The 15059-nt window shown below is 40.7% G+C and overlaps 1 protein-coding gene across 1 annotated transcript; it reads left to right on the top strand.

The window, feature by feature from the left end:
• The first annotated feature begins 3040 nt into the window (after positions 1-3040).
• Positions 3041-6566, top strand: avpr1aa (arginine vasopressin receptor 1Aa). Its single transcript, XM_084364753.1, has 2 exons — positions 3041-4070; positions 4836-6566. The coding sequence occupies exons 1-2, from the start codon at positions 3122-3124 to the stop codon at positions 5129-5131; spliced, it is 1245 nt and encodes a 414-aa protein (XP_084220879.1). The 5' UTR covers positions 3041-3121; the 3' UTR covers positions 5132-6566.
• The last annotated feature ends 8493 nt before the right edge of the window (positions 6567-15059 follow it).

Raw genomic sequence — 15059 nt, 5'->3', positions numbered from 1 at the left:
CTGATAAGAGGGGAGAGAGAACACAGATAAAACACGTAGGCTATAGTTGGTCACATCAGGTTAAAACATTAAAGTCTCCTTCCACTCAAAAGTTTTTCTGCCATTTCTTAATTCACTTGCAGAATTATAGTGTCCACAATAATATGTTGAGGTTAACCTGCTCATATTTAGTCTGAGTTTAAGATGTCTATGTGAGCATGTGAAGCAGTTTGTGATGACACAACTGGTCTGGAAGCACAGTAGTGGAATGCAGTAAAGCCCAATGAAACTGACACCCCGTTTACACCTGGTATTAAGATGTGATCTGTCTCCGGAAGGTTATTTTCTGGATAAGATGAAACATGTGTTAATGCAAGGGGTAAATGTGTCATGATCGAATGAGATGTGCCGGACAACATCTGGAGGTAGTTTGGCTCACATTGTGTTCAGATCTTAGGTAGGTGTAGACGCAACCTGCACAACATGCTGGCATCTGAAACAACTAACATTGATACAGGTATTTGTTTTTAAGTAACATAAAATATAGGTTGTTGTTAGAATTTAGAGTGAGCCATAACAGCACCAAAAGGTGCAATATAGGTGGGATATTAATGAGTTACAGTAAGAAATAACACTGTGTTTTGCACTAATCTATGCAGCTGATCTTCTTTTAACAATGGATATAGTAGCAGCAGTATTTTCTTATACAGAGAAAGGAATAACTTAATTTATAACATTTGCTGAATTTACCAGAAGGAGCAGATCATTTCAAATTTATTGTAGACAGTGTTTCACAGACTTTTTAAAGTTTCCCCAAACTCAACAACCCACAGAACTCTGTGATTTTCCAAGGGAGTCTGGGGCTGATACAGATCCCACTTTAGTACCGAGTATAAATGGTGCATCGTGCAGTGATTGTCAAAAAGGAGTACTTGCACCCCAGGGGGTACTTCTGCTGTTGCCGGGGGTGCGTGGAGAGATTGTAGAGCAGCTCAACTAATTTGAAAACGTTAAATTAATGATTATATTTTCAAAAATTCATCATTCATTCATTGAGTCAGCTATACTGAATAATTGAGTGTTTAAGGTGATTTGATTGCATGTAAGAGTGAGTCAAAACTTGAAAATGTTGGCTAGAAGAATCGGATAAATAATTCAAAGGGCTCAAAGTAATTAACTGTTGTAGTGTGGTATGAGTAGGAAGTCAAACCAAACTGAACACTGACAGTTCAATTATGAAAATAGTGTAACATCCACTTTTATATGATTAATAGATGAATAACATGCAGTTTGGAATTAATTCAAATGAACACATAATTAGAACATAGCTGGGTGTGGATGAAGGGTATTTGAGATATTTTCTTAGCAAACTTTTGCAGTAAAAAATAATATTTCTAGTAAATTGAACTTTTTGTGGAAATAACTAATCAGACAGTAGTTATTTAAAAGCAAAGTATTCATATATATGTTTTAAAACGTGTCTGGTGCAGATCTTTAAAGGGCTTCATGGAGGGATGATAAATTACTAGAAATGATTATCTCACTTTCTTCTTCAGATATGATTCAGCCATGGAGATACAGTTCTGCTTCCACACTAATTAACTGAATGTGAGTAGAATTGTGTTTGTGGTGTTCAAAGCAATTTAAAAAATTAAATAAAAATAACAGTGTCCCAGTGATAGTGGATATTCCTTCAAACGCAGCGTAAACAGTTTTCAGAGGGTCTCTAGGTTCAATTAGTTCCAGTGAAAACTGTTGGATGTGAGGTCTGCAGATTATCCAAAGTAACCAAGACTTTGTTTTCAGAAAGAAATCTGAACAGACTGTGGAATATTTTTTGCACTGCTGTGAAACCACAAACCAAATTCTGCTTACCTGCATTTTTTAAGGAAAGGTGGCGGTCTCAAAACCTGGACGATACATTTCCAGCTATCTGGCAACCAAGACTATCTTGTCATTTAAATTTAGGACTTCTTAAAAGTCTTTAAAAAAATGGTCTCTGTATGCTGAAAGGCAGCTTGTTATACAGACAGGATGGATGAATGAATGTGTGTAAAAACCAACCAAACACACATAGCGCAAACAAACACTTCATGTGAAGATTATTAATAATAAAAAACAGTTTCTTGCAGTTTGAAATGTGACTTTAAGGAGGAAACTTGGCACTTCTGTGTGCAAGCCACTTAAGATAAACAATTTTAAACAGTTCATCACTGCACAAGGTCGTGCTCTGCAGAGGTGAACACAAACAACATTCCAGTTTATTGGTCAATGCACGACTATTTCAGGAAATGCAGAATCACAAGTCAAGAGCCTCCTTAGAAATGTTGAATGTGTCAGTAGAGATTATGTTTACCTTATAGAAATAGATGCTTCAACTCAAAGGCACCAGGAAATGTGTCATTCTTAAATAATTACCCTGGAAACTGTACAGCCTGACTTTCTCTTAACACTTCAAATATTTATTTTAACTGCGTGTTACTCAACTTACTCCCTTGGAATTTCACAGTTGTGTTTTGTGTGACTTGTTGCTCACAAAAACTGCTCCGTAAACATCTGGCCCACGCAGAGAGCGAGAGGAACTGTGCTGATGTGGATGTTGTGCGCACCATGGGGAGGGCTGAGCTGCGCACTGCAAAAAATTCTCAACTTATCCGTCACAATGAATTTTCAAAAATTCCCAGCGCAAGAAAAAAGAAAAACAGAAAGAATAAAGCATCACTGCCAGTCACTGAAGTACTTCTTTTTAGTACATTTTTTCTTTCTTTCTTTCTTTCTTTCTTTCTTTTTACATGTTTTTCATTCAAAAAGGCTCTAAATTGAATTTCAAGAAAATAATTAATTTGCAGTGGGAATCATAAATAACTTAATCAAAACGTTCAATAAAAGATCATGTTTAAGAAAGAGCTTGTTTTAGGACTCATCACGACACCAAATAACTTGACTTTTTTTACAGTGTACCCGCTTTACGCACACGCTGTCTGAAATCTGATTCGAGTTTAAAAAGCCTCGACGGCCGCCACAAGTCAGAGAGCAACGTGTTCCCCTCTGTGAGCACCAGGTAGCTCCATATACGGATTGGAGAAGCACTTCGCAGCCCCTCTGGCACTGTATCTGCTCGGGCGCACAGAGGGGCAGTGCCATGCACACTCCTGACTATGCGCTTGTCCTGAGCGGAGGGAACCAGACTCTGGGCTTCAGTCCCACCGATGACTTTACGATGGGAACGCCTGGAAACGACAGCGTCCACCTGAATGGATCCGATCCTTTTGCGCGGAACGAGGAGGTAGCCCAAATCGAGATCATGGTCCTGAGCATCACTTTCGTGGTCGCTGTGGTCGGGAACGTGAGCGTCCTGCTGGCAATGTACAACACGAAGAAGAAGATGTCGCGGATGCACCTTTTCATTAAACACCTCTGCCTGGCTGACCTGGTGGTCGCCTTCTTCCAGGTGCTGCCGCAGCTCTGCTGGGAGATCACCTTCCGCTTCTACGGTCCGGACTTTCTCTGCAGGATAGTGAAGCACCTGCAGGTGATGGGGATGTTCGCGTCCACCTACATGATGGTGATGATGACCCTGGACCGTTACATTGCCATCTGCCACCCCCTGAAAACCCTGCAGCAGCCCACCCAGCGCTCCTACATCATGATCATCTCAACGTGGATGTGCAGCCTGGTGCTCAGCACCCCGCAGTACTTCATCTTCTCCCTAAGCGAGATCAAGAACGGCTCGGACGTTTACGACTGCTGGGCTTACTTTATCGAGCCATGGGGCGCCAGGGCGTACATCACCTGGATAACCGTGGGCATCTTCCTCGTGCCCGTGGTCATTCTCATGCTGTGCTACGGGTTCATCTGCCACAGCATATGGAAAAACATCAAATACAAGAAAAGGAAAACGACGGATGGTGCTGCGAGCAAGAACGCGATAATTGGGAAGAATTCAGTGAGCAGCGTTACAACGATATCCAGAGCCAAGCTGAGGACTGTTAAAATGACTTTCGTGATAGTTTTGGCGTACATTATCTGCTGGGCGCCGTTCTTCATCGTGCAGATGTGGTCGGTGTGGGATGAAAACTTCCAGTGGGCTGGTGAGTGCTGAATAAATTAAGCAACGAATGTGTCAATCATTACTGAAATTAAAACTCTAACAGGTTTTGGAGTGATGATATAAAAGCCCAAACAAATGACAGCACAGAGAAAACTGCCAATTACCAAAACAGCTCACCGTGCGTAAACAAAAGTCCAAGTGCGCACAGCTTTTACGCACGGATTTATATGGCATATATAATCAAATACATGCGTAAATAGTGTTAAAAAAATAAAACAAAAAATTAATACCACAAAAAGAAACATTCTTGAACTGAACTTCTGTTTACAAAACACCTCATTTACATGAAATAACTGAGTACAGCACTGTAAACCTTCCCTCTTTTCAGAATTCCCTCCTCAGATGTGGGCTCTTGGATCCACCACCAGCCTTCACTTTAAAACACGTTTAATCATATATTCTGTCTAAAAAGTTTTATCTTGAAACAAAACTACTGCAAGTGGGTGATAAAGTTATACTTTCTACACATTTTCTTTGCTTCATGAGCTTTTGTGGCTCAGAATCAACATGCACACCAGACAGATTCCTTCACTAATATCAAGAAAATTAAACTTGTTTCAAAAAGTCTTGAAATAAATTTGATCTGTAACAGAAACTCACAGATTTTCTCCACTTTGAGGACTAACCAGGCTTTACATTTTAACGCCACATGAATTGACTTAGACGCGCGCTTCTGCAACCAAGCCTGCCCCAGATGTTTTGCGGATTAATCATCCTTTTCCTCTTCCCTCTCTCTGTTCTCTAGATTCTGAGAACACAGCAGTGACTCTGTCTGCACTCCTTGCCAGTCTCAACAGCTGCTGTAACCCGTGGATATACATGATCTTCAGCGGTCACCTCCTCCAGGATTTCGTGCACTGCTTCTCGTGCTGCCTCAGACTGAACACTGAATTCAAGAAGGAGGACTCGGACAGCAGTATCCGCAGAACAACACTGCTGACTAAGATGACCAATCGGAGCCCCACGGGCAGTTCTGCAAACTGGAGAGAGCTGGACAATTCTCCCAAGTCCTCCATTCAGCAGGAGGAAAATCATAGCTAGGCAATTCTGTTTACTGGGGTGGGAATTTAAAAAATGTCTGGCATCAAGGTACACAGCTCACAGTATCAACCCATCTTATCTTTGGGCATGAGTAGACAGTGATTGAAATGCCCCCAGACTCCAAAACTGTAAAGCAAATCAAGCTATTTGACTGGAAAACAGGAAATAAAGTGAAGAAATATGCTGTAGGATGAGAATTTACAACAAGGACAGAAAATATGGACAGATTATGTGAGTCTTCTCGCTGGATTTTGTGTGCAGATATGTTCCTTTTCACATAACCGCAGCAAGAATATTAGAAAAACATCGGGAAAGGAAATTAAATTGCAAAGATCGACTTAAAATCATTCATATTTTCATATCTCTGCAGCTGTTTGTAAAAGCACTACATGCTGACAGTTATATTTTTCATCATTTTGTTGACTTAACTTGAAAATTCAACAGCCTCAAGTGGTCAAGCTGATTTTTTTGGAGTCACAACGTGATTCTTTTCAATGTTTTCGATAGAAAAGCACTTTTCCTGGAATACGGATGCTTTTGCTGGTGGTTATGTCTCCCCACAGTGCCCCAAAACACACTCTCCTGTTAGAGTGTTTACAAAGACAAGACGTACGTAACAGCCAGGGGGTGTGCGGTGGGGACAACATCTCTTCCAGACCGCACGTCTCTAAGTAACAGAAGCAGCCGCCTCATCCTTTGTGCTTTCGCTTTGTTGTTTTTCTCAAAACCAGATTCTATTGGCTCATGTATTCCTTTGACCCCCTCACAAAAAAGAAAAATAATGGATGTGGTGTTTAGTCTTCATCTATCACTCGAGCCCTTGCATGCATCCACATTTTTGTAATTACTTCATGTAGCAGCAGGCAGCCCTCTGTGTGGATCCCTAAAGGGTGGATTTAATTTCTGTTCAGCAGAGGCAGATGGGATTCCCTTGTAAATAGTAGGACGCTCACCCACACACACATGACACAGGCACGCACAGTGTGGGGGGTGGGCAGGGGTCTCGATGAGGTGAGATTGGCCACAGCTGGGGGAGTCTACCTACGGACCCACACTCTCCTCCCATCGCTTTCACAAAATGTTGTGGAGAAGCTCACACATTCCACCCACGCTGCGTCAAGACGCTTCCTGATTTTTTTCTGACATCCTGCACCGCTGAAGGGGGGGGTCTGCTGTTTTTTGGCTGGATTTACGCTCCAGACAAAAACAATTTTCTGCACATTAATGTGAGGCAGCGTGAGGGTTGCCAGACCACCGTGTGAACCCCATGTGTATTGCATCAAGACATGAGTGTGTTGTATATTTGTACATAACATGCAGTTAAATATCTGTATATAGGAGTAATATATGTAAATATGTTCGACATGAATTCTATTTGTCTGTAATGGCCTGTGCACAATGAAAATAATCTAAATATCCTATAAATATATGTTGAAAAATACATATTGACGCACTGAATACTACACTGACTACGTCTCCTGTTTTCAAGACCACAGCACGGACACTGTTTATGCGTCATGCAGTTGCTACACAACCGTGGAAAAATGAAGATTGAGCAATTTTGACCTACTCAAGCCAATCTAAGCACTTAAAACTCTGGCAAACTCCAGATTATGCCACTGGATGATCGTCCAATTGAGAATAATGTGAAAAAGAAGTTCTGTTAACGAGTGCAGCAGGATAAAGAAACATCATTGCATGAAAGGGTCAGCTGACTCGTGTTACCAGACAAAAATGTTCTCACTCATTTGCTTTTACTTTCTCAGGCTTTGAGATATTTGAGCTTTGAGCACCCCAAATCAAAAGGGGTGTTCGTAGAGCCGACAGCATAAATTAAAGGGTAACTCCAACTATTTTACACATTAAAGCGTGTTTAAAGGTCTTGGGGACTGCTACTGCGTATGTGAAAAAAGTAACAAAAAGCCTTTTGTGGCTCCAGAGGAAGCTGTCGTAATCTGATAAATTGTCTCAAGAGATGTCACACAGTGGCTAAGTTGCATTGTGGATAATGTAGGCACCAGGTTTTGTAAAGCAGTCCACTGGTTTTTGCATGGCACTCCTGTAACACTGTTTAAAAACAAATGATCAAAATAGAGACAACAGCACCAGAAATATCACCCTTTTTTATTGAACACATTCTTTTCTCCTGTTCAATATCTGGTGCCTACATCACCCACATTGCAATTTAGCCACTGAGTGACATCACTAGCTGCAGTTTATCAGATTAAATGCAGCTATCTCTGGAACTACTAAAGGCTTTATCCTATTTTTGCACCAATGCAGTAGTAGTCCCCAAGACCTTTAAACACACATTAATCTGTGAAATTGGGGAAGTTACCCTTTAAAGACAAATTTGAAGGAACATATTGACATTTTGGGAAAACATGCGTATTCACTTTCATGCCGAGAGTTAGACTTAAAGATTAATACCACTCCTATGTCTGTACGGTAAATATGATGCTAAAGCCAGCAGCTAATTAGCTTAGCTTAGCATAAAGACTCAAAACAAGGGGAAACAGCTAGTCTGGATCTGACTAAAGGTACCAAAAATTCACCTACAAGCACCTCCAAAATTCACTAATTAACATGTTATATTCCATTATTTAATCAAAAACTGAAGTGTAAACATGTCGACTTGATGTTTTCGGTGGGCGTTATGTGCCAGACTATTTCTTGGCTGGAAGCAGTGACTTTCTGTCTACTGTCTTTTCATCGCTGTGATGTTGCCAAACAGCAGAGACTCCAGTTCAATGTTCGTAAACAATTGAGATGTAATACATTAATTATTGAGCTGAAGAGTGGCTGGCCAGCTTTTTCCTAGTATTTATGCTAAGCTTAACTAACTTTCTGCTGGCTTGAGCTTTACATTGACCATATATTCTTGAGAGTAGTATTGATCTTCTCATGGATCTCTCGACAAAAAGTAAATAAACATATTTCCTGAACTTTTTTTTTTTTTAACAGCGACATGTCTTGTCAGAAACAACTTGGAGAGCACAGGGACAGTTTCTGTGGGAGAAAGTAGTTCCAAAGAAAAGTGTTTACAGCAGATTATTGAGAATAATATTGACAGTTTTCCAGGAAAGAGGGGTTACATCTTTAAATCTAATTTTCAGTGTCTTGAGCACCACAGAAAAAACTCCATTAACCCCGACCCCTGAGTGAAAAAACATTTTATTTTGTAATTTGAGTGATCTGATGCTTCAACAATCTAATAGGCTCTATCAGGAGTGCAACATAATTTAATTTGACTATTTAATGATGTTATTGTCTAACTGAGTTATCACACTCTTCTGTTTCTTGCTGGAAAATGTGTCACACCTCTTATGAAATCATACCTGTTTAATGCAATGACGCAGTGATATTACTCATCCAGCTTTTGTAGACATTTTTGCCTCATTAACTCATTTGAGCAACATTATAATTGTTATTCTGCTAATGCACATTGTTCTGAAGAGGTGATTTTGAAGGTACTGTATACCTTATAATTCTCCACAGTGACATACACTGCCTGGCCAAATAAAAAGTGACCACCTGGCTTTAACTTAGCAAACAGGTAAGAGCCTTCCATTGGATAATTACTGCAGTGATTAATCTGTCTCAGCTGGTGACAAGTTATTAACCCTTACTGATGCAGTGAGTGGCTTCTCATTTCTTAAACAACCATGTGGGAGGACATTTCCTTTAGTTGTGGAAAAGATGTAACTCTGTTTCATAAGGGACAAATTATTGGCCCGCATCGAGCAAAGAAAACAACTAAGGAGATTGCTGAAATTACTAACATTGTCTCTGTCTGTCTAACGCATTATTAAAACCTGGAACGACAGTCGTGAACCATCATCTTCAAGGATGAAATGTGGTCGGAAAAAAATCTTGAATGATCGTGATTACTTCAACGTTTGGTGAAATTAAATCGTAAAACATCAACGGGAGAACTCAAAGGATTGGGACTAAACAGCTGTGTAGCCTTATGAAAACCACTTATCAGTCAAGCTAATTGGAAAAAAAGGCTTCACTTTGCTAGGGAGCATAAAGATTGGCCTATGGAGCAATGGAAAACGGTCATGTGGTCTCATGAGTCCAGATTTACCCTGTTCCAGAGAAGAAGAGAGACGGATGAAGTGATGCCCAGTGCCTACCGTACAAGTCTGTGGAGGCAGTGTTATGATCTGGGGTTGCTTCAGTTGGTCATGTCTAGGTTCAACAATGTTATGTGCCCAAAAAATAAGGTCAGCTGACTAACTGAATATACTTAATGAACAGGTTTTTCCATCAATGGATTTTTTCTTCCCTGATGGCATGGGCATATTCCAAGATGGCAATGCCACGATTCATTGGGCTCAATTTGCGAAAGAGTGGTTCAGGAAGCATGAGACATCATTTCCACACATGGATTGGCCACCACAGAGTCCAGACAGAGACCTTAACCCCACTGAGAATCTTTGGGATGTGTTGGAGAAGACTTTACGCAGCAGCCAGACTCTCCCATCATCAATACAAGATGTTGGCAAAAAATTAATGCAACAAGATAGACAGATAACTGTTAGTGACATTAGCTAGGCACACGCTAACATTAGGTTGCCAAGGCTTGTTTTTACATGTGGTGCTTGGTAGAGCTGCCAAAAATGGAAGTGAAAGCGAGCAGTAAAGCTCCGACCTCATTGCTGGATAAGGATACTGTAGGGTTGGCACGGGAAGCAAGGATGCGCAGTTTGCAATATATATACAGTATATATATATATATATATATATATATATATATATATATTTATAGATAGATAGATAGCTAGATAGATAGATATGGATAATAACTAAACCCCTTGATCCTGTAAGGTTCAGTTTATCTCTGACCATCTGATCTTATAACGGGGTCTGGTAGTCACGTCACAGAGATGTATGAGAGAGGAAGTTCTGAAGGAAATTATGTGAGTCCTTCAAATAGGGCAGATAATTGGGAGACCCACTATACAGGGTTGTCAGCAGTAAAACGCAGAATAAAACAAGCATCAGGCGATCCAGGCTGGTATCAACTGGGATTATGCTGCTTGATCTCTACTTAAGGCGGTATGGAAGGAGTAACCGCTGTAGCTCTGATGGACATATCTCAAATTCCCAGTCTAGCACTAGCTCAGCATCTCATTAGACATGCCAATCATTAAATAGCGTGCCGCCGAAAGCTAACACGATCCGTACTCAGGTCATCAGTCAGATTCTAGACAAAGTAAATACCTAAGGAGGCAGTGATTGAGCTTCTCCAGAGGGGTTTAAAAAGCTTTGACTCCAAGTTAGAGAGCCAGAAAACATACAGATCTCATTATAGGGATCATAAAACAAGTAGCACTGCCATAACAAGAGGCTCTTTGCACTAGTTTAACATTAAAGACACATTCATTCAACACATTTCTGTATCTAAAATTAGCTCAGTGCTCGTCCAACAATTGGGTTCTTTTGCATTTTCTTTATTTTGTGACAACACAAATCTCTCAGGCATGAAACACGACTTCAACTAACCCCCGCACCTTCCAAACAGTTTGAAAGAACGTCATCGCTAAAAGAAAACATGTTTATCTGAGTTGGATGCAAGATTTCTTAATGGCGTTCTCTCCGATGCACTCTCTAGACTAGGAAAACATTTTGATCGTGCATTGTGTGGGAATAATTCTAAGAAGTGCCATGTTTCCTTTCTTAGTAAGTAAACAACTTCCACCATGATTTCCTCACAGGAAACAAAGTCCTGTTATCTGTCTATCTGGACAGTTGTGTCCACAGCTGGCCTTCCTCCACCTGACACCCTGGCCTTTCTTCAGCCCAGTGCACACACTGTTATTGGCTTGCCAGCATAAACGAAACAGGCTAAAAAAAAAAAGTTAGACAAGTGTTTACAAAAATGCTTCTGTGACAGAAATTAACAAATGGAGATTTGCATTTTTTGGCTTAAAGTTTGTCAGTGGTAACGTAACGAGCCAGATATGTCGGTTATTAGTGGATTAGACATGAACAAGTATTTCAAGGAAAATTCAGTCATTATCTACTCACCCCCATATGAAGCATTGCAACATTCTTCTAAACAACTGAACTAGATGGGGACTTTTTTTTTAAACATCCAACAACAACTAAAAAAAAAACATAAAATGGCTCTATACAGGTCATCTGACTTAAAGCCAGGTCTCCAGAGTCCCCAGGGCTTTAAAAGTGGTGTAAATAATGTCTGTTCAAATCCATTTGGATCTCCAAGCCTCTGGACACTTGGCCTTAAGCCGGATGACAGCCGTTTTATGTTATGTTTTTTTTTCAGTTGTTTTTTCTTGATTTTTTAAAGGAAGTTCCCAGCTACTTCAGTTGTTTCAGAGAATGCTGGAACGCTGTTTTGTTGTGAATCTCCAGAAATGTTTTGTGGACTGAGAAACTTCACATTGGGATGAGTAGACCATGATTGAATTTTTATTTTTGGGTGAACTGTACTTTAAAGACTTTTTCATGTCTAAACCACTTATAACCAGTAAACCTTTCTCTCTAGGTTGCTGGGGGCACTCTGTGGCTTCTGGAGACTTGGATTACGCATGAGCTGTATCTAGCCATTTTCTAGCCATTTTATGTTTTGGTGACATCAAACACGGCTGGAGATGACCCAACTTCCCGTCAAAAATATTTCATTTTTGTCACCACAAACACGGCTGGAAGTTATCCCAAGGTACATCGTGTACAAATGTTGACAGGCCCTGGTCCCCCAGTCAAAACTATCCAGTGGTTTAGCACTTGCTGCAAATGCTGAAATGGAGACTCAAACTGCCAGCTTGGCAGCCCTCTCGCCTCACGTGTCCCCATCTACTTTAGTTGTTTAAGCGAATGCTGCAACGCTGTTTTGCTGTTCCATCTGCATCGGGGTGAGTAGTCTTTTTTGGTGAACTGTTCCTTTAATACCGGACGTTCTTTAAGCACTCTGATCAGAAGAGTTAGATGAGACGAGGCTCTCGCCGTATCCGCTTCCATAACATGCAGCCTCTCACATCCTGCTCCATTGTTCTCCCTCCATCGTCCTTGGAAACAACACACATTTCTATTTACTATTGTGTGGTTTAATCGCTCCCCAGAGGTCATTCATGTCATGCAAACAAGCAGGTCTAAACATGTTTGTAGGCAAAATCTGGAGTTCAATCAGACGTCATTGTCTGCGTCTCGTCACATCCTGGCAGTGTCAGGAAGACAATTTAGAAAGAAACGTTTAGAACAGTTGGGAAATTATCCACAAAATCAGTTTCGGGAACAAAGACAAATCATCATAAACGCACAATTTTGTCCTCCCTGAGGAGACCGATAACTGCTGCCGTATGGTTTGCTGTAGCTTTGGAAATTTGCGTAACATAAAAAAGTTTTCTTGGTGACATCATCTGTTTTGCTCCACAACATGTGTATAGTTGTTTGTCTTTTCTCTACTTCTAGTCTCTAGTGTCAACATATTTCTGGGGCCAGCTCAGTGTCTATAAGTTATGGTTTCCAACAGCAAAGGGTTCAGTTCCTGGTATTTGTCTAGCTGAGGTCCTCAAAAAGGGGGACGAGAGGAACTTGAAATCTAATTAAGATCATGATCTGACAGCGTGTTACACTGTAGTAAGGGAAGACAATTTAATGTTTTTGTTGGCTAATTTATTTAGGGAACAAACAAATCATGTATGCATGAAAGTAAAATACAAATAGATAAATACTTCAAAAGAAGCAGTCCCTTGATCTGACACTAAAACACAACAATAATAACTGAAAACTGGAAGTGTCAAACACCTTTCTCCCGGTTGTGATGGATGTCGAAGTAAGGAATAAAACATTAAAACAATAAACAGTGTGTCATCAGACCACATCTGAAGGCAAAGCTGTGAAAAGCCTACTGTCCCAGAGGTTGGTAAGATGTGATCATTGTTAAAATATAGAGAAAACAGCGCAGACTTTGAAACAATCTGTCACCAAAGTATTCGTAGTTTCACACAAAAATGACAAGTAGATGTGTAAGTGTCACTTCCCGGCTCCACATTCCTGGCTAATCAAGTGCGCGAAGTGGATATAAAGGATGTCACATGTCGTTCCACCATCTGACAAAAACTTTGGTTAAGGCACTGACCCCTTGGTAGTGATAATTAAAAGGAAGAGCTCATCTTCATTATCTGTAAACGATAACTACACTCAAGTAACGCAACACTTAAAGTTGCTTGAAATTGGCCGGATGTGCATTCGTACACATCGACCCAGGACATCCCAAACATGCTCAGTGGGTGACACGTCTGGTAAGTATGCAGGCCATGCTAAAACTGGGATGTTTTTTTAGCTTCCAGGAATTGTGTACAGATTCTCGCAACATGGGGTCGTGCATTATTTTGCTGCAACAGGAGGTGATGGCGCCAGAAGAATGGCCCCACATTGGGCCTCAGGAGTGTGTCACAGTATCTCTGTGGACTCAGATTACCATAAAACTGCACATTTTACAGTGGCCCTTAATTTGTAACCAGTCAAAAGCACTAACCATGCTGCTGAATTAGCATCTTGATATGCCACACCACACCACACCACACAGTGTTAAGAGGAAACTAAGTTGTCTTTCCTTTTTTTTTTTGTTTTTACCTATCCAAAAGTTCTGTTTTCTGGCTCTGACGCACAGCCTCACACAGCTCTTAGCATACATTATACCGCCTTTTAGTCACACCTCTCAAAGAAGAGGAAAGGTCACAACAAGGTTATTTTAATGAAACTTGTGCTTTGATGTGCCGTAGGATCACAGCACAGCGCCATATGGTGGCTGCGCACAGATGATAGACTCGCTCTGTGAGCATCCAAACCAGGGGTGAATCAAAGGCAGAGCCACGGAGGTGAGATGAGAGGCTGCTGGACATGTTATCTACAACACCTTCGTCCAGCCTCTAAATGTCGTTACACCAGGCGTCACAGAACACAAACAGCAAAAAAACATGTTGAAACCAAACATAGGTATATTTGTCCATTACCTGAAACATGCTCAAAAATGTAATTACGTTCGATTGTTGTGTGTCATGTGTGTTTTTATTTCACATAAAAATGTGAAGTGATTGACACGCACACAAACACACACCACAGCCACTAAAATATGGGTAGGGTTTGATATCTTCACGGTGGGGTTGTTGCCTAGAAACCAATAGCAATGATTAATGAAGCTTTGCCACGATAGTTGTCCCTGCTGATGCCGATATGTCAGAGAAAAACTGACCTGTTCCAATTGCGAAAGCCTTATTTGTGCACAGTACTGTCACTAGCAGAGAGGTTAGGTGATGCGTGGGATTCCCTCCTGCCCAGTTAACGTTTCATGTTCCAGCATCTGATAGAGGCGAGCTGTTGCCTTCTTAGAAATGTGCTCTTTGTAATCGTATCAGGACTTCTCATCTGTAGGCTGTATTAGGTATTAAACAGGGTGATGTGGCTGAGGTCCACAGCTACACTGAGGAGACCAGAGCAGTCAATGTACATTTATGTTAAAATCAAAACAACTGACTGGATCTTAGTCAATTCTTTCTAGATTTATTTTAAAACAGTGTTGACAAGGTTGTTCAAAACATGACTTCACTGTATGAGAATGTCTAACTTGTTGTCCAAGGTCTGCATGAAGCTTTTAATCCATTGATGTATAAAGTCCAAAGGCCAAATTTTCCAACAGATATAGCTCTAATGGCTAACGGTCAATGTTGTTAATCTGAGAAATTAAGCTGTACCTACAGTATACTAGCGTCTGTTTGCATCGAAATGTGCATACATGTGTGAGGCTCAATCTGATATCGTTTGTTGGTATTATACCTGGAAAATCATAATAAATGTTGTTCCAGGACCATCATTGCAACTGACCAATCGTGTTTTTTGTAATGTCACAGCTTTGCGACTCTGAGAAAAATACAAAGGCAAAATAAGCACATGGTAA

This window comes from Pagrus pagrus (genome assembly GCF_965226575.1).
Source record: "Pagrus pagrus genome assembly, chromosome: 10".
Taxonomy (NCBI): domain Eukaryota; kingdom Metazoa; phylum Chordata; class Actinopteri; order Spariformes; family Sparidae; genus Pagrus; species Pagrus pagrus.
This window is presented reverse-complemented; position numbering and strand designations above follow the sequence as displayed.

Coding starts and splice junctions, on each gene's coding strand:
- avpr1aa (XM_084364753.1), top strand. CDS start 3,122: ATGCACACTCCTGACTATGCGCTTGTCCTGAGCGGAGGGAACCAGACT. Junction 4,071..4,835: donor TGAAAACTTCCAGTGGGCTG/GTGAGTGCTGAA, acceptor TCTGTTCTCTAG/ATTCTGAGAACACAGCAGTG.